The sequence below is a fragment of the Monodelphis domestica genome, chromosome 1, assembly GCF_027887165.1.
Source record: "Monodelphis domestica isolate mMonDom1 chromosome 1, mMonDom1.pri, whole genome shotgun sequence".
Classification (NCBI taxonomy): Eukaryota; Metazoa; Chordata; class Mammalia; order Didelphimorphia; family Didelphidae; genus Monodelphis; species Monodelphis domestica.
Genome location: NC_077227.1, coordinates 510769004 through 510792347, shown reverse-complemented (window position 1 = coordinate 510792347; position 23344 = coordinate 510769004). Strand labels below are relative to the sequence as shown.

Sequence of the window (23344 nt, the reverse complement as noted above, 5' to 3'; positions counted from 1 at the left end):
CCCCTCCCAGCTCTGGATAGCGCGTCCTCGAGGAGTGACGTCACCCCGTGGCGTTAGATGGGCTCGACGTGGAGCGCGACAGGCTTCAGCGTTTCGCTGTCACGAAGGCGGTGGCGTGCATGCGTGGGCCAGTCTAAGTACGAGGAAGCCGAGAGGGGCGGGGTGGAGAGGAGGATAGACGGAAGGGAAACATCGGCTGCGCGCACGAGTGCGCGCTCCGATCCGTCCGCGCGCCGGAAACAGCCGCTCAGCTGCGGAAATCAGGGTGGGTTGGGGAGGGAGGAAAGATGGGGGGGGGCGGCGGCGGTTCGCGATGAAGAGCGGGAGCGCGTGAGCGAGCGGGGGAGGGGGGGTGGGAGGGAGGCTGGGGGGGGGGGGACCGGAGCGCGAGCCGCAGGGGCGGAGGGAGGGGGGCGCGAGCGAGCGCGGCGGGCGGCGGTGGCGGCGCGAGAGCAGTGGGGCCCGGCAGCGGCGGCGGCTGAGACGGCGGCGGCGGAGGGAGAGAAGATGGCGGATGGCGACAGCGGCAGCGAGCGAGGGGGCAGCGGGAGCGGCAGTGGCGGGGGCGGCGGGCCCGGCGGCGGCGGTGGTGGTGGCGGCGGCTTCCAGCCCCTATCCCGTGGGGGCGGCGAGCAGGAGACCCAGGAGCTGGCCTCGAAGCGGCTGGACATCCAGAACAAGCGCTTCTACTTGGACGTGAAGCAGAACGCCAAGGGCCGCTTCCTGAAGATTGCCGAGGTGGGAGCGGGCGGCTCCAAGAGTCGCCTCACGCTTTCTATGGCCGTGGCCGCCGAGTTTCGAGACTACCTGGGCGACTTCATCGAGCACTACGCACAGCTGGGGCCCAGCAGCCCTGAGCAGATCGCGGCGGCCGCAGCAGCAGCGGGCGCCGAGGACGGCGGCGGGCCCCGGCGGGCGCTTAAGAGCGAGTTCCTCGTGCGGGAGAACCGCAAGTACTACCTAGACCTCAAGGAGAACCAGCGCGGCCGCTTCCTGCGCATCCGCCAGACCATCAACCGCGGGCCCGGCGCGGGCGGCGGCTTCGGCGGTGGAGGCGGGCCAGGACCTGGGGGAGGAGGCCTGCCGAGCGGCCAGACCATCGCGCTGCCCGCGCAAGGCCTCATCGAGTTTCGAGACGCGCTCGCTAAGCTCATTGACGACTACGGCGGAGACGATGACGAGCTGGGCGGCGGGCCTGGCTATGGGGAACTGCCCGAAGGCACGTCCATCACGGTGGACTCCAAGCGCTTCTTCTTCGATGTGGGCTGCAACAAGTACGGCGTGTTTCTGCGGGTGAGCGAGGTGAAGCCATCGTACCGCAACGCCATCACTGTGCCCTTCAAGGCGTGGGGCAAGTTCGGAGGCGCCTTCTGCCGCTATGCCGACGAGATGAAGGAGATCCAAGAGAGGCAGCGCGACAAGCTGTACGAGCGCCGCGGTGGCGCCGGGGACGAGTCCGAGGGTGAGGATGTGGATGACGACTGAAGCTGGGGTAGCCTCCCCCAACCCCTACCCCCCTCCGAACAGCAACACCCACGCCCCCGCCCAGAAATCCCTACCCGCCAGAATGACCCCCTTCCCATTTACCCCGTATAGCTGGGGCCTAGGAAGGGAGCGAAGGGGAGGCCCCCAGAGAAACAAACCAACAATAACAAGCAATGCTAATTAAAGAAATAACCACCAGGAAACTTGCGGACAACTAGAAGAGAGCGGCAAGTTCAAAGGAGCTGACACCGACCTGAGAGGTGAGGAGAAATCGCTCCTTCTCACCTGAGAGAAATAGCCTCAACCCCGCCCCCCCTTTCACCCCCCTGAGCTATCGACCTCATCCAAGATTACATCCCCGCTGGCCTTTGACCTGGAGGTAGAAACATGTTTAAATTGCCCAGAGCACCCACCCAAGGATATTTGATTTTGAGTTGTGTTGTTCCTGGCCTGCTTAAATCGGTTTTATAATTCTTCGCGTTGGCCCCCCGATTCAGTGTGGAATCCCTTCACCTTCTTTGAAACCAGCATCTTGGTATCTAAATCTTTGCTTAAGTCCATGAAGATAAGGGAGAGAGGCAAGCTACCCATTTCCGAAGGTGCAGGTCCATAAAGGGAAATACAAATTTAAAGATACATAATCATGGACTTACTGGGCAGAAATAAATTCAAAAGCTCTTGGGGGGAAATATGGAAACCAATTTGGATTTTAAAATAAGGTTTTGGAGGGAACCTGGACCAATGTCTATTGTCTTTTTCTTTGCAGAATTTCCCCCCTCCCCCATGCAAACTGATGGAGATATCAGTGTTTGAACTGGAATCCATTACTAAAATAGTTTTGAAGTTGGCAAGGTTTCTGAAGATTTTAATGGACATTTTTATATTGGGGAGGGGGGGTTGCATAAGAAGAAATCAGGCATAAAGCACAAGGAAAACTGTTTGAGTGGATTGGTTGCTACTCACTAAAGTTCTTCCCCTTCTCTCCAAATATGGAGGTTATTATAAAGAAATGGCTTAGGTATGAAGAAATGAGAGCCAGCTTTCTTATGGCTCCAAAAGTGTAAGCCTGTGAATAGTAGATAAATTCAGCAATTCCATTCAATGGCTGACTGGATTTTAAACCATAACTTGCATGATATCAGCAAAAAGAAACATGTGGCTACAAGCCTGAGCTTTGAAAGAATGACTGACATCCATACAAAAGTTGGAAATGAACAAAACTGAAGCCTCCATTTACCTTCAGTTTAATCTATGGACTTGTTCAAATAACATCCTCAGGTCCAGAATTTCCAGCATCAGTTATTCTTTTACAAGAATTTTTAAAGGAGAACTTGATCCATTTTATCAGTACCTCACAATCAAAGTTGGCACATGATGGATGGATGATTCAGAGCAGCAGGCCTAATGGAAGCTGAAATCCATCACTAAAAGGAGCTGAAGTGAAAATGAATAAGCTGACTATACCATGGAAGCTTTTTTATACCATCTTGAAATTTCAACATAAACTGGCTTCTGCCAGTTCATCTTAGCTGTCTTTCAAGAATAAAAGTTGGGGTTTTCAAGGATCACCTCTTCTATATTTTAAATGGATTCTCTCTATAAATGGTTTTTAACTAATCACGTCAATCCTATCCCCTTCAAAAAAGGTATTTCTAGAAATGTTAATGTATCCTAGGTAACTTTGAACTGAATGGGATCTAAACTGTTCATTCCAAAGTTTTCAGGTATTACTTGTGCAAGACCTTCTCATACAGGAGGCAGGTAACCCCACCTCCACAATCTTCTTAGTATTTTTAAACTGCATGCCTGCCCTTTATTTGAGCTGCCTTTTTAATTTATTGCATACCCTTTTTATTACCTTATTTTGGTATTACTCAATCTATACTCTTTTGTTTTGTATTTATTGGAAAATTAGGAATATACAAAAGGTCATTCTTATGCATTTGTGGCTGAGAGGGAGGGAGAAGATATTTTGCATACAATTTTGGCTATTTTAAAAAATTGGATTATCCAGAATATTGATAATCACAAGTTAAAAGTACAAGAGCCACAAAAACGTGTACTTGAGCCCTTTTAAAACAAATTCTCTCTTCCCATCATCCACAACAGACTTTTTAAAAAGATTTTTTAAAAAAAGTTTTTGTTTAATTTTTCTCCGTTGCAAAGAATGTTTCCTAAATTGTATGGGAGCAATAGTATTTTTTGATGTTTTAATTACATCCGTATTCTTGTACTGTATTTTGTACACAAGGCAGCTGTTTTCAATAATGTCCTGCTGTATTTACCTTTGTATTTTGTTTGAGTGTGTTTAGTTCTTTGCTGCGGAGAACAAGTCCCAAAATAATGTTTGAATAGAACAGCTTTAGGGTTGCAGAAAACTGCTTTAAGTAATTTCCAACATTTGAGGCAGCAATGAAAATTAAGGTTGCAGCCATTAGTGTATATTGCTGTAACTTTTTCATTTTCAAACCATATACAATTCTTGTATAGACCAACTTGTTTTGTTGCTTCAGTGGTGATCGTGTTGCTCAGCTGCTGTGAGCCAATTCGATTTTGCAAAGGTGCAGTACTTCTCCTTTTCAAGGGGTTGTTTTTTTGTTTTTGTTTTTTGTTGGGGTTTTTTTTTTGGCTGAATTGCAGTAACTAGCCTTGCCTTTCTACTCTGTAGAACTGACAGGGTCTTCACAATCCTTTACCCGTAGCTATTAAGCTATTATTAGCTGCATAGGAAGTATGTGGAAGTGGACAGAGGCATATATAGAGTGTATGCCAAGAACACTACCATATACGGCATCAGCTTTGGTAACCAGAGAAATTTTCTCTTAGTCATTTGACCATATAACAGTGATGTGTCGTGCAAAAAATCTTTAGTAATCAATCTGAGAATCCTCCAAAAATAGGAGCAAAGAATGCATAAGCTATGTGTTGGAAGAAGTAATTTATATTAAAACTCTGGCCTGCCTGGATAAGACTAGTTAAATGTCACCATGGTGGGTTTTTAAGTCTTAACCAATCTTGAGGATTTGTTTTTCCCCACAGGGGGTGGTTCATGGCCTTTCTTCCTACTGCAGGAAGACTGGGATCCAGTCTAGCAACAGAAGGGTATGGGTTAATTGTTCACTGATCGTCATTCCTGTCCTTTGGGACTATAGAAATCTGCAGAATATAGGGACTACACTTTTGGAAATTTTTTGCTATTAGATATGGCTGTATTAACCAAGAAGATGCTTCTAAGGACCATTCATAAATATTTACTTTTGGAAGCCTATGGTCATTGTTAAATTTAGTTGGAGAGAGCAGCATTGTACTAACTACTGTGTGGGAAACAAACCTGGTTGTTTTGGTATTTTACCAGTGCTATAAGCACTTGTATTTTTTACTTCATTGAGCATCTCTGTATTCGCACACTCAGAATTACCACATGCTAAATCATCTTTTCAAATGATGAAAGGTTTGTTCCTCACACTACTGTTTTCTCAGCATGTTTCAGTGTGGAGTTAGTGCAGCTTATGCAAATTAGAAACAATATTAGCAACAAAAGCAAAAGAACAAAAATCTATAAATATGTCCTTATATTCTTGATTTCTATTGTCTATATTCATCATTCAGCCAATGGAATGACAATTCCAGTCTGCAAACATGTCAATGCATCTGCTGTACAAAAAGAAAGTCTGTATGGCACCAAAAAAACAAAAACAAAACAAAACAAAACCAAAAAACCAGACACCCTATGTAAATATTTGAGGCATGTAGGTGGCATAAGTGATTGTAGCTATAATGTATACATAGCTACTAGTCAACACAATTTTTATAATTAATACAGAATGATTCTGAGGGTCTGTGGATTCAGGCAGTCTTTAAAACCTCCTGCTTTGTTTGTTACCTATGGATCACTTTGCAGCAAATTACAGGTCTTTTAAGAGATTTGGGCTTCAGTTTCCTCCCAAAAAAACCAAACTACATTTATCCTGTTTTTTTATTTGAAAATGTGCAGGGTAATGGGCAAAAAAGGCTGGTTACAATAATGCCCTCATATTGAGTGGTCTGTTAATGACTGCACACTTCAGGCATTGTAATAGCTGAAGATGACTTGTTAAATGTGACCTTTCCCCAAAGTTACAAAGATGTAGAATGATCTACACAAGGTATTAAAAAGTGACTTCATTTCCATCTACCTTGCTCTTTAGAGAGTGGCAGTTAATGAATTTAGGGGGAAGCTTGAGTGTATAGCTCATGCACATAAGTATTCTTAACTGTACGTTTTGTTTTTATTTTTAACCAGATTATGGTACTTTATCAAATGCACAACTAATCTCTCAGTAGATATTCATTTGAAAATAGTGTGGCCTTGATCAGTGAGAAGGGGAAGAGACTTGTTTTTTGCCTATGTAAAAAAATGACTCATTTGCTGGGAGTCATAATTCTCTAATATTTTTGTGGTAGGTCTCCTTTTGATCAGGAAAAAATAAAATTTTTTTGTGTTCATTTAGGTATTAATTACATTCAATTGTCTGTTGTTTTTAGGGACTGTCAGAATTGTTCTGATGAATATCAAAGTGTGACTGCTTTGATGTCCAATCTCAGGTTTTAAAACATAGTGGTGTAAAACCCCACTGGTTACTGGCAAAACAATTTTATTTTAGAATACCTTAAAGCTCACATATATCTGGCCTGTTAGACAGCAGAGCCTCCATCTTGTTGCTCTTTTCCCACTTTCTACTGGAGTCTGATACTTCTATGGCTTGAAAGTATCAAAAAATTTTCACATTGTATATTTCCATTTTAACCCTTGTATATTTTCTCAAAGGCAAAGCACTTTTGGTCACGTTAATACATTGATTATTTGTGTTATGTGGACCGTGGCTTCTCAGGCTCCCCTAAATCTGCTTATTAAGATGATTGTTCTGACTGTGTCTTTTGGTAAAGTGGAAATCTTTGCTAATGTTCAGAAAGTTTGTATTGGTCCTGAAAGCATTTGCTAGCTTCCAGTGAATGCAGTAATAACCAATCCTGTGTTCACAACTTAATAAGTTACTTTCCCTTGAGCCTTAAGGTAACTCTTTTTTTGCTGTCAATAGCAGCATTAAAGTTGTTGCTCTGTAGAAAATGAGACTATCAGTTGTCAGGGTTGATTTTTAGAGTACTGTAAGTCGATTAGCTGTCTTCCTGATAAGTTAATTCTTCCATCAAGTAGTAGTGGAGTTGTTTGGTTTTTATTTTAAAGAAAGGGACAAAAAGCACACTTTGGACTACAGGTAGAGAGAAAATTATATCATATTTTGGATTTGTTTGGGTTTTTTTAGCCCCAAGCAAGAACTTTAAAATTCCTAATTATATATAACTGCTTTATATTTGAACAAAAGAAATAAAATCCTAGCACCCAAAAAAGTTAGACTCCTGAATGTTCTTGAAATCATCTAAAAACTTCTTGTGTTTTGGGGGTGTGGTGTTCTTTGCTAAATTATACTTAATTAACACCCACCTTCCTTAATCTTTGGCACCAGACTCAGTTTTATTACTTAAAGATTTAGATGACTCACCTTCCACAAAACAAGGTCTAATTCCTCACACTCAAAATTAAGGTTCCAACATGTAGAATTTTAACACAGTTCCCAAATACTGTCTGTGCCCCTTGTCTAAAGGCTTGTACTATTTTCCTGTATATTTCATGAAGAAATGGTAGGGAACAAAGGCAAGTCATTTTTTTTAACTTAATCTATGTAACTTCAAACCAAAAATAGCTTTTTTAGCCCTATATCTAAAATTGTTATTTATATTGCTCTTTAAAAAATTCCATCATTCAATCAACTCAAGTTATTCAGGGCCTGATTTTCCTGTTGGCAACCTGTGCCAGCCCTTTACTTCTCTCTTCCAGCCTTTTGGTTATTTGACTGCTTTATTAGTGCCTCCACTGGAGGGTGGATGGAGGAAGGAAAAGGAGAGGAAACTTTAAATCTCTTCATTTTATCCTATTAGTGATTCTAGTAAAAGGACTGGTGAAAGTATGGTGAAGCTTTTAGATAAAATAAGGTTTTTGCATAATTGGTTTTCTTTTTCCTATTAATGACATCTGTTGACATGGAGAGTTCATTATGCCTTTTAATTTAAGTGGAATCTCACTCAAATGTTAATTAACATTTAATAGTTTAAAGTGGAAGAAGTAGAAAGAGATGTTTAATGCAAAATTTAGTAGCCTTTAAAAAAAAGATTTCTAAACATTTTTCTCCTGGGCTCTGCCACATCCCTTTTGCTAAAGATAGGCTAATTCTTCAAAGCAAATTAAGTCCACTGTTTATTTCTCACAGCATTACCATAAGAATTTTTAAGACAGAAAAATGGGGAATAATGTATTTTTTCTTTATCTTTCATAAATACAACTTGGGCAGAACCTACTATCCTAAAAAGGAATTGGGGGGGGGGGGGAGGATTTACATAAACACATTTATATCATAGAACTTTGGGAGGGGGTTAATTTTTAACTTAAAGGTCATCAAGTACCCAGCTTTCTCATACTTATCACCCCTTTGTGATAAAAGTTCCCTTTGAAGTATTGAGAATATTGCTCCCTGAACTTAGAATCTGTTCCATTCTTGAAAAGCTAAATAGAATTCTTGAGTCAAAGCAGGGTATAAATCTTCTCAATTGCCCTGCTTGTTATGTTAGCAATACAATGTGAGTTATTTTGCAATGGAATAGCCAGCATAGATAGTTACCACTTAGTGGTGTGCTTCTTAGGGTGTTCTCTTACTGTCCTTTCTGGGCTATATGTAGAGATGACTCAAAGTCCATTTCTTTTCCTTCTAATTCCCAGGTAACTCACTTTCCCAATCAAGTAAAACTTCCAGCCGCATCTGCCAGCGGCTAATGTACTGCCTCCTCCTCTCTTGGAAGAGCTTCATAACTCCAGTCCTAGAGTTGTTGCTCTGCCAAAACAATCTGCAGAAATAATCTGAATGAGCTAAATCCAAATTTAAAGTTCTTTGGAGCAGGAGACAGCTTCTTGATCAGGATGTACTTGTGTGTTTAAATGGGCAGCAACTAAAAGGAATATAATTTTGAAATTTAAATGTCTTTGATCCATATGTAAATATCCACATGCTTGTGCATTGTAAACAGGTGTGTATTCATATGTATGAAATTACAGAACTGGTTTCTGCTTCATAAGAAACACAATACCTTTAATTTTATAAAATTTCTCCCACAACCTTATAAATGTATGTATATAGAACACTAAACTTGTAGTGATAGGATCAATTTGGGAATATCTGCTGAGAGACCAAAAAGTTCATTTTTTAAGTACCTTGGTTAAAGAATAAGATTATTCCTCTTGTTTATTTAAAAAAAAAAAAAGAAATGCACTTTAACAAGCAAACACAGCTGCATGACAATTCAAACAGATACATTAAGTGCAGCACCCATTCAAAATCTCCCTGAAAACAATTCTAAAGCAGAGTCGGAGCTGGCTGTTGGTCTTGCTGCCTAGAGAATGAAGCTCAGACTCTTATCCTTTGTGAGGCGAGCAGGGCTGCTTTTAAAGAGCAATGTGAATACAGCCAGAAGCTACAGACAGGTCTGTAAAAGGGCAGGTCCTGGATTTACCACTAGCTAACTAGCAAAATCAACCAGAAAAAGTTTAAAAATTCATGCTAGTGAGCACTCCTTACAATAGCAGATTTTTGCAAATGGAGTTTTACAAGTCTATATTTAAAAAATTGTATGTTTGTAACAAATAAAGTATGCGGAAAAGTGAACGACAATTTTGTGCTGATGTCTCTGTGATTTAAGGAAAGTACAATGGTATAGTTCAGGTACCTATTAAGGTACCTAAAAAACCATTATCTGACTTAATTTAGAAAGGGATTGTTGGAAGTGGGTGGGTATGGGACTTGATAAGATTTCATCTAAATTGAAAGCAATTGTCTGCCCACACTGGCCCTTTTGTTGTGGAGTTTTTTGTTTATTTGCTGTAAAACCCATGAAAGTCTAGGAAGCAGAGATGAAGCAAAAGGAAAAAGCAAATTCAAATTTAAGCTTACAGTCCAGTTATTCTGGAGTAGCAGGCCATTTAATGTCTCCCAAATTTTGGCCCTTACCAAGATTATCTCATCTTTTATTCTCTAAACTTATTTGGTTCCTAAATCCTGTCATTCGTTAAAAAAAAAATTGATGTCTTTGGTATTTTCATCACATTTCAGAATCTTCCCATTCCACTACCCTTTTGAGTTAAACCCTCATAGCAGATTTTTTTTTTTTTAAACCCTTACCTTCTGTCTTGGAATCAATACTGTATATTGGCTCCAAGGCAGAAGAATGGTAAGGGTTAGGCAATGGGGGTCAATTGACTTGCCCAGGGTCACACAGCTAGGAAGTGTCTGAGGCCAGATTTGAACCTAGGACCTCCTGTCTCTAGCAGATTTTTTTAAAAGGAAAGAAAAGTTTAGCAAAACCAGTTAACATGATGGTTTATACAATACTCCCCCCCCAAAGCCCCTCACTAATATAATTTAGTTTTCTGTTTTCATTGTGAATTTTTTTTCTGGTTCTACTTTACAATTCTTTTCTTTCTGTGTTTTTCTGTATTCATCTATTTTCAGTGGTCTCAGGAGACTAAACCAAAGTGTTTTTATAAACCCTTACGTTTATAGGCATTATGCTAGCTGCTAGTTATGGTTGCCTATACCAGGTTCCCTCAGTAAAAGTTTCCACTTTGGGAATAGGGACCACCCTTTGTCACACTTTTGATTCCTGTGCATATTAAGTCTACTTGAACACAAGACATAATAGGATATGGGCAAGAAGGGTGTTAACTTAGCTGGGATCATTTGACATATGGGTAAGCCCCTCCTCATGGGACACTCCCTCTTCCATCTCCATTCCCACCCCCCATGACTTCTGCATTGAGGACAACATTCTACATGTGACCAAGGTAAGACTGCAACTTTCCATATTAAGATGGAACAAAAGTCCATCCGGCAATCAAGTCAACAATCATTTAAATTAGTGTTGACAACGTGCTAGCTATTCCTTGTCCATTGCTGCCCCCCAAAATGTGACATTCTTGGACCTAAGTTCCCTTTCTGGCACAATCTCAGGATAAATTTTTTTATTTAAGTGAGCATTGAGATGAAGATGGGCAAATTTGGCCAATTGAAATCCATCCCATAAGTATCTATCAAGGACTTATGGACTAAATGTGAAAGTAGGCTTTAGAGTTTACATCCTGTTTTAGGATTGGGGCTTAAAGGATACATGTATATATTATATAAAATATTGGAAAGTGGGGAGGCACAACAACCTAAGGAATCAAAGAAAGATATACAGGAGTTGGCACGAGTCCTGATGGGAGCTGGGAATTCTAAGAGAGGATAGGACATTATAGGTATAGGCAACAGCATGGCATTGGGAGACAGAATATTGTTTTACAGAGAACAAAAAAGAGACCAATTTAGCTGGAACAGAGTGAAGAGGTTGAAATTGGTCCACAAAGAGAGGTTGGAACCAGATTATAAAAGCTTTAAATGCCATCTATGTTATCTTAGAAGTGATAAAGCCTCTGAAGCTTCTTGGGCAGAGGAGTGGCATGGTTAGGTGTCCTTCAGTAATAAGACCAAGGAAATTGGCCCTTACATAGGAGGTAGGGAAAAAGCTAGACATTAATCAGAATTATCTTCCCAGTATTGTCATAAAAGCCCAAAGCAAATTCATTTAGAGCATTTTAAAATGTCTACCAACATTCATCTTTGGCAACTGATAAATTGTTTTTGTTACGTGCAGCACCCTGTTGAATCTCAACCTGCTTCTGAGACCCCTTTTACTGTGGATAATAAAGTAGACTGTACCTGACTTCTTTTTTTTTTTTAAACCCCTTACCTTCCATCTTGGAATCAATACTGTATATTGGCTCCAAGGCAGAAGAGTGGTAAGGGCTAGGCAATGGGGTCAAGTGACTTGCCCAGGGTCACACAACTGGGAAGCGTCCAAGGCCAGATTTGAACCTAGGACCTCCCATCTCTAGGCCTGGCTCTCAATCCACTGAGCTATCCAGCTGCCCCCTTGCACTTGACTTCTGTAAGAAACTAATACAGCTAAGATACTGTCTGTAGAGCTAAATTTAGCCAATGGTCCTTGGGGCAGGAGCATCAGTTTATAAGTGGTCTTGGTGCTTTCTGTTTGCTTCAGGTTCTGTAAGAAAAGCTGCCTCCTGAATTAAAGTTTGAGGAAAGCAGTCAAGATCTAGGGAAACAAAAAAATATTGACTCCTTTTAAGGATAAGAACTTATCCAGCTAGGAGGGAATTACCAAGTTTTATAATGATCCCATGATCATTGATTAATTTTTAAGATGTGCATCCCAAGGGCCTACAATGTGATCTCTGTCTTATACAAAGTTATATTAATGTGATGGGAATAAAGAAAATCAGATGATACTTCTAGTGAAAGGATTCTTAACCTGGGATCCATGAACTTTAAAAAAATATTCTAACAACTTTCAACATAATTAGCTTCCTTTACAATCCTAATTACTTAAATGAAAATTTGGGGTTTGCAAAGCACTTTACAGATATTTTATCTTGATAATATTCCTGGGAGGTAAATTATATTATTATCTATGTTTTACAGAACATTATGTAACTTTTGTATTTAAAAACTGTGTTTAGGAGAGGTCTGTCCATAGGCTTCACCAGATTGCCAAAAGGATGACAGTTTTTTTTTTCTTCAAAAAATATGAAGACCTCTTGCTCTACAGTGTTTCAAGGATCTTTAGAGCATTCATTGAAGTACATTCATAAGAAACTAGATGAGAATATGGGAAAGAAGTATTCATTCAAATGAAATCACAGATAACATCAAAAGTTACTGAAATGTTGAATTTGCCTTTCTTAGGCCATCAAAGGGAATCTTGATAGTAACATTCATTCTCTGCTACTCAGTTGGCTAACACTATTAAATTGGTTTAGTGGAAAAAGTACTAGACTTAGAACCTGGAGAGATGGGTTCAAATCCCACTGTAAATACTTGATATTTGGGCAGATCAGTTAACCTATCTGAGCCTCAGCTTCTTCCTCTGTAAAATGGGGATAATAATAGTACTTCTGTCTCATAATGATATTTGGAAATCAAGTGATATATGCAAAATGCTTTAAACTGCCTAAGAAATGTTGACTGTTTTTAGGAAGATTGTTATAAATTAGATAATAATAGCTAATTTTAATAGCTAAAGCTTGCAAAGTACTTTACATATGTTATTTAATTCTTACAACCACCCTGGGAGGTAGGTATTATTATTACCATTTTACAAATAAAGAAATGAAGGCACAGAGATTTAGTAAGTAGAACTTGTCCAGAGTCACATAACTTGTCATTATAAGGATTCAAATTCAGCCCTTTTCAATTCCCCAAGGCTTGTATTCTATCTACCTAGTGGATAAGAAGCTACTAAAGGAACAGGGAAGTATAAATAAACATCAAATGTTTACATAACAAGAAGACCCTCCCAAAATAGCCTGTAAAAAGTGTGGTATAAATCACTAGACCTTGGGTTCTAGACCCAAATGTGCCACCAACTAGCTGTATGATCTTAGGAAAGTTATAACTCTTTTGACCATCAATTTCCTTATCAGGAAAAGGAGGCAATTGCTAAAGCTCTTTCTTGCTCCAATATTTTGTGGGAGGCCATCTTTTCCAATCCCTTCATTTTACAAATATGGAAAGAAGCTTAGAGCAACTAGGTGTCTCAATGGCTAGAGAGCCAGACCTAGAGACAGGAGGTCTTGGATCCAAATCTGGCCTCAGACACTTCCTATGTGACCCTGGGTATGTCCCTTAACCCTATTTGCCTAGCCCTCATATCTCTTCTGCCTTGCAACCAATAGTTAATATTAATTCTAAGACAGAAGGTAAGGGTTAAAAAAAAAAGAGAGACCATGAAAGGTTATTATTAGCCCAAGGTTACCCAGATATTTGGTGGTAGAACTGGGATTTGAACCAGGCCCTCAGCTGGTATGCTTTACATTTGGCCATATTGTTTCCATTGGGAGGCAAGTGGTCAGATCACAGTCACATCAATAACTGCTACTTACCATTCAATCCTCATACCAGCTATAAGGGCTCCTCAGATTTCTTCACGATGACCATAATCACAGCAAAGAAAGACTGCTATTTGTATTTTTCTATTCATGTAGCAAAACTATAAAATGATCATGGAACTAGGATCCTCCTCAAAGAACAGTAGAGTAAAATACTCAATATAATTCCTGTTTCTTGAAAAAATAAGGTTTTGATCTTTATGGCATCTTTTAAAGTTGAACATTTTTATGAGAGAGTTCTTCCTCAGCTAAATGTTAATATGTATATAAGTATATGGAAGAAGATACACTGATTAACCTAATGAGATTCTGAACTAAAACATTCATTGTTTCCTCGATATTCTTGCATTTTAATTTTCCCTAAATCCACAGTTCACACACTTGGACTCAGTTCACTCAGACTCATCCATTTGAGCCTTAGAGATTGTTGCTATCAGAATTGCATTCCTAGAGCTCCCTTGGCAGATCTCCATTGCCACTGCTCTCCAGTGCTGACATCCTATGATCCACAAAACAACTTTTATACAAACCATGGGCACACCTGACCTTAAAAACAAATGATAAAACCAGAAATATTGGCTAGAGTTGCATATGGACTATAACTACAGAACTCCTTTCCTCCCCAAATGTCAAAAAGATGACTTAGAACAGAAGAGGGGTCAGTGAATTACAATACCCACTATTAATCGTGACTAGAAGGTTGCCATCTAGTGGTCAACAGAAGAATCTCTCCTCTTTAGCTACCTTGACTGACAAGTGAGCAAATATTAAGGGCTACTATGTACCAGGCACGCCTTTGGCGATACAAAGAAAGGACAAAAAACATCCTTACTCCCCAAAAACTTACAGCATAATGGGGAAAAGAATATGTAAACAACCTGAGGAAAGTCAGTAAACTTTGGACAGGGTTTGGTGGAAGAAGCATATCTCTTCTGACTTTTTGGGATTACTAAATGGGTTCCAACATTTCTGCAGAATTTCCACATGGAGAGTAAAGAAAAAAGATCAAATGCAAAAAGCTAGGATCCATTCCTCTAAGGTTTTTAAGGGAAAAAAGGAGGAGGGAGAATGACAGAGTTAATAAATCTTGATTTTACCCCTATCAGGGATAGAGGAATAAAATGTTATATTCTTAGAGATTTGTTTTTTAGAAAACATTAAGAGATTTATTATTTATAAGTCAAGTCAGCCCTTTTTAGGGCTGTTCATTCCCCTGGTGATTTCATTTGACTCCCATATTTATGTCATCTGAAAATGTAATAAAGATGCCATCTATGCCTTTTGCAAATCAGTGATAAAATTAATGATACAAACCTAAGCACAGATCTCTGGGTCACTCAGCTACAGACTTTGGGCCAGACCATTTCACTAGTTCCAATCTTCCTAACCTACATTTCCTCAACTTGTCCACATGGAACTTTGAGAAACTTTGGTAAATGCTTTGCTAAAATATAGATAATTCATATCTGTAGCATTCCCCTGAACTACCAGTTTAGTAACTCTATGAAGAAAAAAAATGAGGTTAGTCTGACATGACCTCTTATTGACAAGGCCAAATTTTTTAAGGAATTTAAAGTCAAGTGAAGTCACCAGACTATAGTTTACAGTCTCTATTCTCTTCCCTACTTTGAAAATTGAGGTGCTTGCCCTTCTAGAATACTAATACTTTTTCTGTTCTTGTTCTTTCAAAAATTACTGACAGCAGCTTAGTAATGATAGCTACTAGTTTTTTTTAGCACCCTGGGGCATATTTTGCTTGGGTCTGGAAACCTGAACTCCTGCCATGGGCCTGAATCAAGTCAAATTATTGAGCAATTTTTAAGTTCCTACTGTGTTCTAGGCACTGTGCTAAGTACTGGAGAACCTCCCAAAAAGGCAAACAAAAACAAAGCCAGTCCTTATTCTCAAGGAACTCACAATTTAATGGAGGAGACATGTAAAAAACTATAAACAAACAAGATATTAATAGAACAAATTAGGGAAAACTTCAGAAAGAAGGTACTAAGATAAAGGGCAGGGAAACAGCTTTTTGCAGCAGAAGGTAAGGCTTTAGCTGAGACTTGAAGGAATCTAGGGAAGTCTGGAAGTGGAGATGAGAAGGGAGAGAGTTCCAGGTATGGAGGACAATGCCTAGAGATAGGAGTGTAATGGATAAGACACATTGAGTTATCTTAATTGGTGAGTGCAAACTCACCTAGACCATTATAGCTAGATAGCCCCAGACAGACTATCTTTCATATCCCTTCCAGATGTCCATCTACGCCATTGTTCTGACACCATATATTTTTTCCATCTCAAACTTTCTATCTTTTTCTCTGAGCACAGTAATCAAATCAAAACTATCATTGTTTCTGTAAAGAGCACATCAATCAACTGCTCTATAGATCTCTGACTCTCCACACCAAAACTTTCTTCCCTGGCTACTACTCTCCTATATGTGTTGTTTCCTCCCCTTATTAAAACATAAGTTCCTTGAGGACAGGAACTGTCTCCTTTTTGCATTAATATCTCTATATATATTGCATAGTGTATTCATTGAGAGCAGCAGTATGTTTACTTAATCTTTCTTCATCTTAGATTTAAATTCCTGTTAATCACTTTGTTCTTTCCTTCTCTTTGGCAAAGAAATACTTCAATAATTAAAGGGTGTGCCATTTTATCAGTGAATCTATTCTCTCCAATCATGCAAACTGAAGCCCTTCTAAAAACAGGGGATAGTTTTTAAGAATTGCTCTAGCCATAAAAATTATCTGGTGGCCAAATTAGTCAGGCTAGTCCTAGGACAACAGACAAACATTGTAACTTACCTATATATACAGCCTTTCCACTGTTGAAGGTGAACCTTGAATTCAGAGTCACTTCAATGCCAAGAGGAATCAGAAATACAGCTTTGGAAGAAAAAAAAAACATCAAAGAAGAGAGTAGTTCTGTCATTCCTTAGTTTCATCTAATACTCTTTGAGCAGAGATCATGCTTCTCATTCAATTAGCAAATACTAATTAAGATTATTCCTAGGCCAGCTAGGTGGCTCAGTTGAGAGAGCCAAGCCTGGATATGGGAGATTCTGAGTTCAAATCTAGCCCCAGACACTTCCTAGCTGTGTGACCCTAGGCAAATCATTTAACCCCAATTGGCTAGCCCTTAACATTCTTCTGCCTTGGAACTAAATGCCTAGTATTGATTCTAAGACAGAAGGTAAAGATTAAAGTTTAAAAGCATACTAAGTGTCAAGTGTTAGGTTTATAAATAGAATGAAACAATTCCTACCCTGAAGTTTATATTCTATCAGAGAAGATAACATGCACATATATAAAAATATACATGATAGAAAACAAATGTAGGATACTTGAATACAAAGTAATTAAGGAAGAAGGATACTAGCAGTTGTGGGAGGGGGTAGATTTGAAGGGATCAGGAAAGCTTTCACAAAGAAGTTTTTGCTTGAGCTGTGCCTTAAAGAAGAGGGATTCTATGAGGTTAGGGTGAAAAGAGAGTATATTCCAGACATGGGGGATGGCTACGACAAAGGTACCAAGAGAGAAATGGGAGTATCAGTCCATAAATCAATAAGCATTTATTAAGTACCTATTATGTGTCTGGCACAGTGCTAAGGGCTAGGGATACAAAGAAAAACAAGCCAGTCTCTGCCCTCAAGGAAGCACACAATCTAGTGGGGAAAATAATATAAGGTCAATCTGGCTGGACGAAAGAATGCAAGAAGTAATGAATGATAAACCTAGAAAGACAGATTAAAGTCAGATTTTGAAGGGATTTAAATTCCAGCCATATATTATATCCTAGAAATTGGGAGTTTCTTCTAAGTATCAGTTCCAAGAGAAGAATGGTAAAAGCCAGGCAATGGGGATTATAAATGACTTGACCAGGGTCACATACCTAGGAAGTGTCTGAGGACAGATTTGAACCCAGAATCTCCAATTTCTAGGCCTAGTTCTCTATCCACAGAGCCACTTAGCTGCCTCCATTAGAGCTTTTTGAGCAAAGAAGTATCATGTTCAGATCTGTACTTTAGGAGTAGACTATCACTTTAGAAGCTGTGTGTGATGGATTATAGAAAGGAAAAATTTGAGGCAGGGAGATTCATTAGGAATGTACTATAGTAGTCCTGGTGGGAAATAATGAGGGTCTATACTAGAGTAGTAGTAATATGATAAGAACTGAAAAGAGATAGAAAGTATTTGGCAGTGAATTAAATATGTAAAGTAAGGGAGTGAGAATTTGAGGATGATGGAGGTTTTAAGCCTAGTGAGAAAGAGAGGGGGAAGAGAAAGGGAAAGGGAGAGAGGGAAAGGAGGGAGAAAGATAGGGCTCGAGAGAGGGAGAGACAGACAGAGAGTGTGTGTATGTGTATGTACACAAAACTATATAATTTTGGCCAGTGTTGAGTTTGAGATGCCTATAGGATATCTATTTGGAAATATCCAATAGGCAGTTGGTGGTGATGTGCTGAAGCTCAGGAAGGAGAATAGGACTGGATACATGCTCTTCCTCTAGGACCTCTAAGATCCCTTCTTGCTCAATCTATAATATACATACAAGACTTCCAAAAAGGCTGTTATTAAAACCTAAAACTAAGACTTTTGGAATACCCTGTATAGATCAGGAATCTGCTTAGATATGATAAATGATCCTACTAGAGCTGAAAAGATTACTATGAAAGAATTGAAAAAGAAGAGTCCAAGACAAAGTCTTAGGGTATACCCACAGTTCAGGAGTATGACACTGGATTATGATTCAACAAAGGACACTGAGAAGTATAAGCAGAAAGAGAACTAAGAAATCTATGTAATGAAAACTTAAAGAGAGGGCAGAGGATTTCTTGGGGAGAAGATGGTTAACAATACTAAATGCTGCAAAAGTAAAAAATTGAAAGAATCAAGGCTATTGGATTTGGCTATTAAGAGGTCATTGATAACTTGGGCAAGAACAGTTTCAGCTAAGTGATGAGGCTCGAAGCCAGACTGCAGTATCTAGAGCACAAAGAACAGGCATGCGGAACAGCTAGATAGCCCAGAAGAAAGCTAGGCCTAGAAACAGGAGGTCCTAGATTCAAATCTGGCCTCATACACTTTCTAGCTAAGTAACCCTGGACAAGTCACTTCACTTCAATTGCCTATCCCTTATCACTCTTCTGTCTTAGAACTGATATTAAGAATGTAAGGACTAATCAAAACTATTAATAAGCACATGAAAAAGTGCTCTACATCTCTTATAATCAGAGAGATGCAAATCAAAACAACTCTGAGGTATCACCTCACACCTAGCAGACTGGCTAACATTACAGCAGGGGAAAGTAATGAATGCTGGAGGGGATGTGGCAAAGTGGGGACACTAATTCATTGCTGGTGGAGTTGTGAACTGATCCAGCCATTCTGGAGGGCAATTTGGAACTATGCCCAAAGGGTGATAAAAGACTGTCTGCCCTTTGATCCAGCCATAGCACTGCTGGGTTTGTACCCCAAAGAGATAATAAGGAAAAAGACATGTACAAGAATATTCATAGCTGCGCTCTTTGTGGTGGCAAAAAAATTGGAAAATGAGGGGATGCCCTTCAATTGGGGAATGGCTGAACAAATTGTGGTACATGTTGGTGATGGAATACTATTGTGCTAAAAGGAATAATAAAGTAGAAGAATTCCATGTGAACTGGAACAACCTCCAGGAAGTGATGCAGAGCGAAAGGAGCAGAACCAGGAGAACATTGTACACAGAGACTGATACACTGTGGTACAATCGAAGGTGATGGACTTCTCCATTAGTGTCAATTTAGTGTCCCTGAACAATCTGCAGGGATCTAAAAAATACTATCCACAAGCAGAGGATAAACTGTGGGAGTAAAAACACCGATGAAAAGCAACTGCTTGACTACAGGGGTAGAGGGTATATGACTGAGGAGAGACTCTAAATGAACACTCTAATGCAAATACCAACAACAGGGAAATGGGTTCGAGTCAAGAACACATGTGATAACCAGTGGAATCGTGCATCTGCTATGGGAGAGGGAAAGATGGGGGGGGGGGGGGCGGGAGGAAAAGAAAATGATCTTTGTTTCCAGTGAATAATGTTTGGAAATGACCAAATAAAATAATGTTTAAAAAAAAAAGAATGTAAGGGCTTAATAATAAATAAAAAACAACCTGTATGCTTTCATCAATAATTGGTCATAACAGATCAATCTCATTTCCTTCTTTAACTAAACTGGTAGATTCAGGGAATGCTGTAGAGATAGTGTTTACCTAGATTTTAACATAGCACCTGACTATTTCCCATGCTATTCTGATGGATAAGACAGATATTTGGGCTAGACAGCAGTATAATTATGTATATTTGGAATTGGTTGAACAGACATATCCAAAGAGGATCCAGCTTTGCCATTTTCTACCTCTTTCATCTTGGACAACTTATTTAAATCCTCTGGGCTTCATATTTCTCATTTATAAAATGAAGGAGTTGATAACAAGGACAGGTGGAGACAAAGTTAGATCTTCGGTCTCTGCTCTCAATCATTGATCTCAGTCATATACAGCTGATAGATCAGAAGAGCAACAGTTTATTGGCAGAAGATATCCTACTAATCCCCACCTCAAACCAAATCTATTTAATGGCATGGGCCCATAGATCCAGGCTCAAAGTCTGTAATCAGGCTGTGACTAAAAGACAATTTTAATTATTTTGTCCCTCTGCCCCCAAAATTAAAAAGTTGGATTACATAACTTCTGAGGATATTAAATCTAGAATACTATAGTTATTAATGGTTCAATATCAACATGAAAAACGGGCTCCAATAGAGTACCCTAGAAAATAAAGAATATGATAGTTGTCTTTAAATGTTTGAAGGATGATTATAGGGTTATATGATCTACTTTTCCCTAGGAAGAAAATTAGGAGAAATAAGTGCAAACCACAGTGAGGCAAAAAAAAAAAAGCTTGACATATGAATAACCTTCCTAACAATTAGAACTATCCAAAAATGGAATGGCTTCATTAGGAAGCAGTGGGTTCTTCTTATCACTAAGAGGTCTTCAACCAAGTGGATACCCACTGTCAAGTATATTTTAGAGGGAGGGGATTCTAGCTAGAGCTAGAAACTAGGATCCTAAAAACTAGGCTCAAGTATGAAAATCTGTAATTTAAAGGTACTGAGATATAGTGGTAAAGGAAACATTAAAGGTTAACAAGATGACTCACTGTGAGTGAGGAGAAATGGCAGTAGTAGCCTCCAATGGAAAGGGACGAGATAGATATGTTGTTCTCAATGTATAGCCAAGTTCCTGTCAAATCAAAAAAGCAGAAGTAATGTCAGCTGAAAAATTCAAGGATATATGGGTTTATTTTCAAAAATAGGGCTCTAAGGGACACAATGTGGTGGGCAAACTATGTTGTGGTAGTACTAGGGAAGAATTGGACTTGTCAGAAGTGCATTCAAAAGGAATAATTACTGTTTTATATCTAAGGAAACTGGGGTTTAGAGTTTAAGTGACTGATTTTTGTTCACAGTCACTAGTGTCAGAGGTGAGATTCAAGCCCACGCCCAAATCTCTGCTAGGCTTGCCTCTGCAGATGTTTCAGGTAAACTCAGACTGGATGATTTTCTCAGGAGGTCTCTACTCTCAACAACACTATACAAATGTACTCTGTACATCAGATCAACCAAAAGGGAAACATGAAGGCTATGATGGAGCAATTTTTGAAGTTTTAGTCTCAATGTTCCATCAGAACATGTAAGGAAAGAATCAAACATTTAAACTAAAACCATATAAAAATCATATACTTCAATCTCTGGTAGGTTCTTCATGAAAACCTTACATAACAATTGACCAATATTTTCAAACTCAGATGCCTGTTATGAAAACCCCACTAGACATCCCCCAGACACTAAGGCAAAACTTTTACTCTCCAAGAAAGACTCTACCAGAACCCATACAAGTTCTCTGGAGAGCACTTGTAGCACCTTGAAGCAACAATTTTCTCTATGCCAAAGATATTACACTCCCTTAATTTTGTCTTACTATTTATATCTAGTTTGTCATCTCTTAGCTTCTGACTGGTCACTCCAAAGGCATGGTCATTCATTTAGGGAAGTGTGACCTTCCCTCAGGCTCATATTGCTACCCTCAGGTAAAGGCTTAGGTTTTGTCTTCTCAAAATGTTTCCAAAGCTTAGAAAACTGACTTTTTTTTTTAACTTTTATTTTCTGTTTTAGTAAGAACTCCAAGACAAATGGGCAAAGACTAGGAAAATAAGGTTAAGTAACTTGCCAGGGTCATACCACTAGGAAGTATCTGAAGCCAGATTTGAACTTAGGGACTTAGAAACCTGACAAGCAGTTAGTTGCTAGCATGTCCTTGCTGGAATCATCTCCTCTGATATATATAGGCCCACCTGTGTGTCTAACTCTTTCAATAAATCCCAATACATTTCATTTCATCCAACAGTTCAAAGCACTTCATTCTTTTTGGCTCATCTGATCAACTAATTCATATCTAGAAATTGTTCATGCATCATTTATATGTTTGGTTGACTGATTCTCTAATTCAAAGAAGCTTCTGATCTGATCAATGTGTCAAGGGTTGGAGGTAGTGAAATAAATACCCCTCTTACTTAAAAATATGCAAAATAAGTATTTCTCCCAAGAAAGAAAGCATGACTTAGTGACAAAAGAGTCCAGAAGACTTAAGCTCAGGTACCACTTCTGACATGTTGGCTTTGTGATTCTCTGAAAGTCACTCAGTGTTTTAGGCAACTTTCTAAGATTAGGATCTGCAGAGAAGGTACCAACTTATATGTAGGGAATTCCCTACGCCAAAGAAATCATAGATCTAGTACCTAGTTTACTTCTAAAAAAAGCTGTCTAGAAAGGAAGTGATGCCATGAAAATAATTTCTATAGGTAGAAAAGGAGAATTTCTCTGAGACATGGAAAATAACAGTAGCAGGTAGCATTTATATAACACTGCAAAGTACTTTACAAATATCTTACTTAACTTCTACTACCTTGGGAGATAGGTACTATTATTACTGTCATATTATACAATAGAAAACTGAGGCAGAGAGTGGTGAAGTAACTTGTCCAACCAACTGACATAGCTATTGAGTTTCTGAGGGTCATCTTGACTCCAGATCCAGCATTTTATCCACAGTGCAAAAGGATGAACATGGTAAAAGGCAAGAGATAATGTAACCACTGGGAGATACACACTCTCTAAAGACCAATATTAAAATAAACTTGGAAGTGGAAACTGAGCCAGACTACATAAAGTGTTAAATGCCAAGCCAAGTTTATATTTTATCCTACAAATATTTTCAGCATGGGAGTGACGTGGTTAGATGTGTAAATTAAAAAGATGTAGCAACTGTGTAAAGGATAGAATGAGAATCGAGATATCGAAGGCAGGGAGACCAATTAGCAGGTTATGACTGTCCAGTCAAAATGTGTAGGAAAGAACATCTATAACAACTATGCACATTAAAATTTTAAATAACAGATAAAAACAATAGACAAACTTGGAATAGTCAATCATTATAGTAGTCTATAGGCAACAACCTTTATTTTATGTTGTCTCAGCTATTTTTCAGGATTATACTTTGTGTGATTTTTGGGAGGGAGGATGAGGATTATGAGTCAAAACAAAATTTATAGATATTTGTAAAAATAAAGAAGCAATTAAAGTGTCAACAAAAGTTGTGGAAATATCAGTGGAGATGCATGGATGGAAAGATGTGACTAATATTGTAGAATTTAAACCACTAGGACTTA

General features: G+C 39.2%; 1 protein-coding gene and 1 long non-coding RNA gene across 9 annotated transcripts in view; one reads left to right on the top strand and one right to left on the bottom strand.

The window, feature by feature from the left end:
- The window catches only part of LOC103098898 (uncharacterized), a 98052-nt gene that overhangs the window by 73010 nt on the left and 1698 nt on the right, over nt 1-23344 (bottom strand). For all 8 annotated transcript variants that reach the window (XR_008915448.1, XR_008915453.1, XR_008915447.1 and 5 more), the window contains exons 2-3: nt 20777-20859; nt 16378-16458 (exon numbers count right to left, since the gene is read on the bottom strand). This is a non-coding gene — a long non-coding RNA (uncharacterized LOC103098898). The remainder of the gene's footprint in view (nt 1-16377; nt 16459-20776; nt 20860-23344) is intronic.
- Nucleotides 273-9242, top strand: PURB (purine rich element binding protein B). Its single transcript, XM_007475885.3, has one exon. The coding sequence runs from the start codon at nt 508-510 to the stop codon at nt 1483-1485; it is 978 nt and encodes a 325-aa protein (XP_007475947.1). The 5' UTR covers nt 273-507; the 3' UTR covers nt 1486-9242.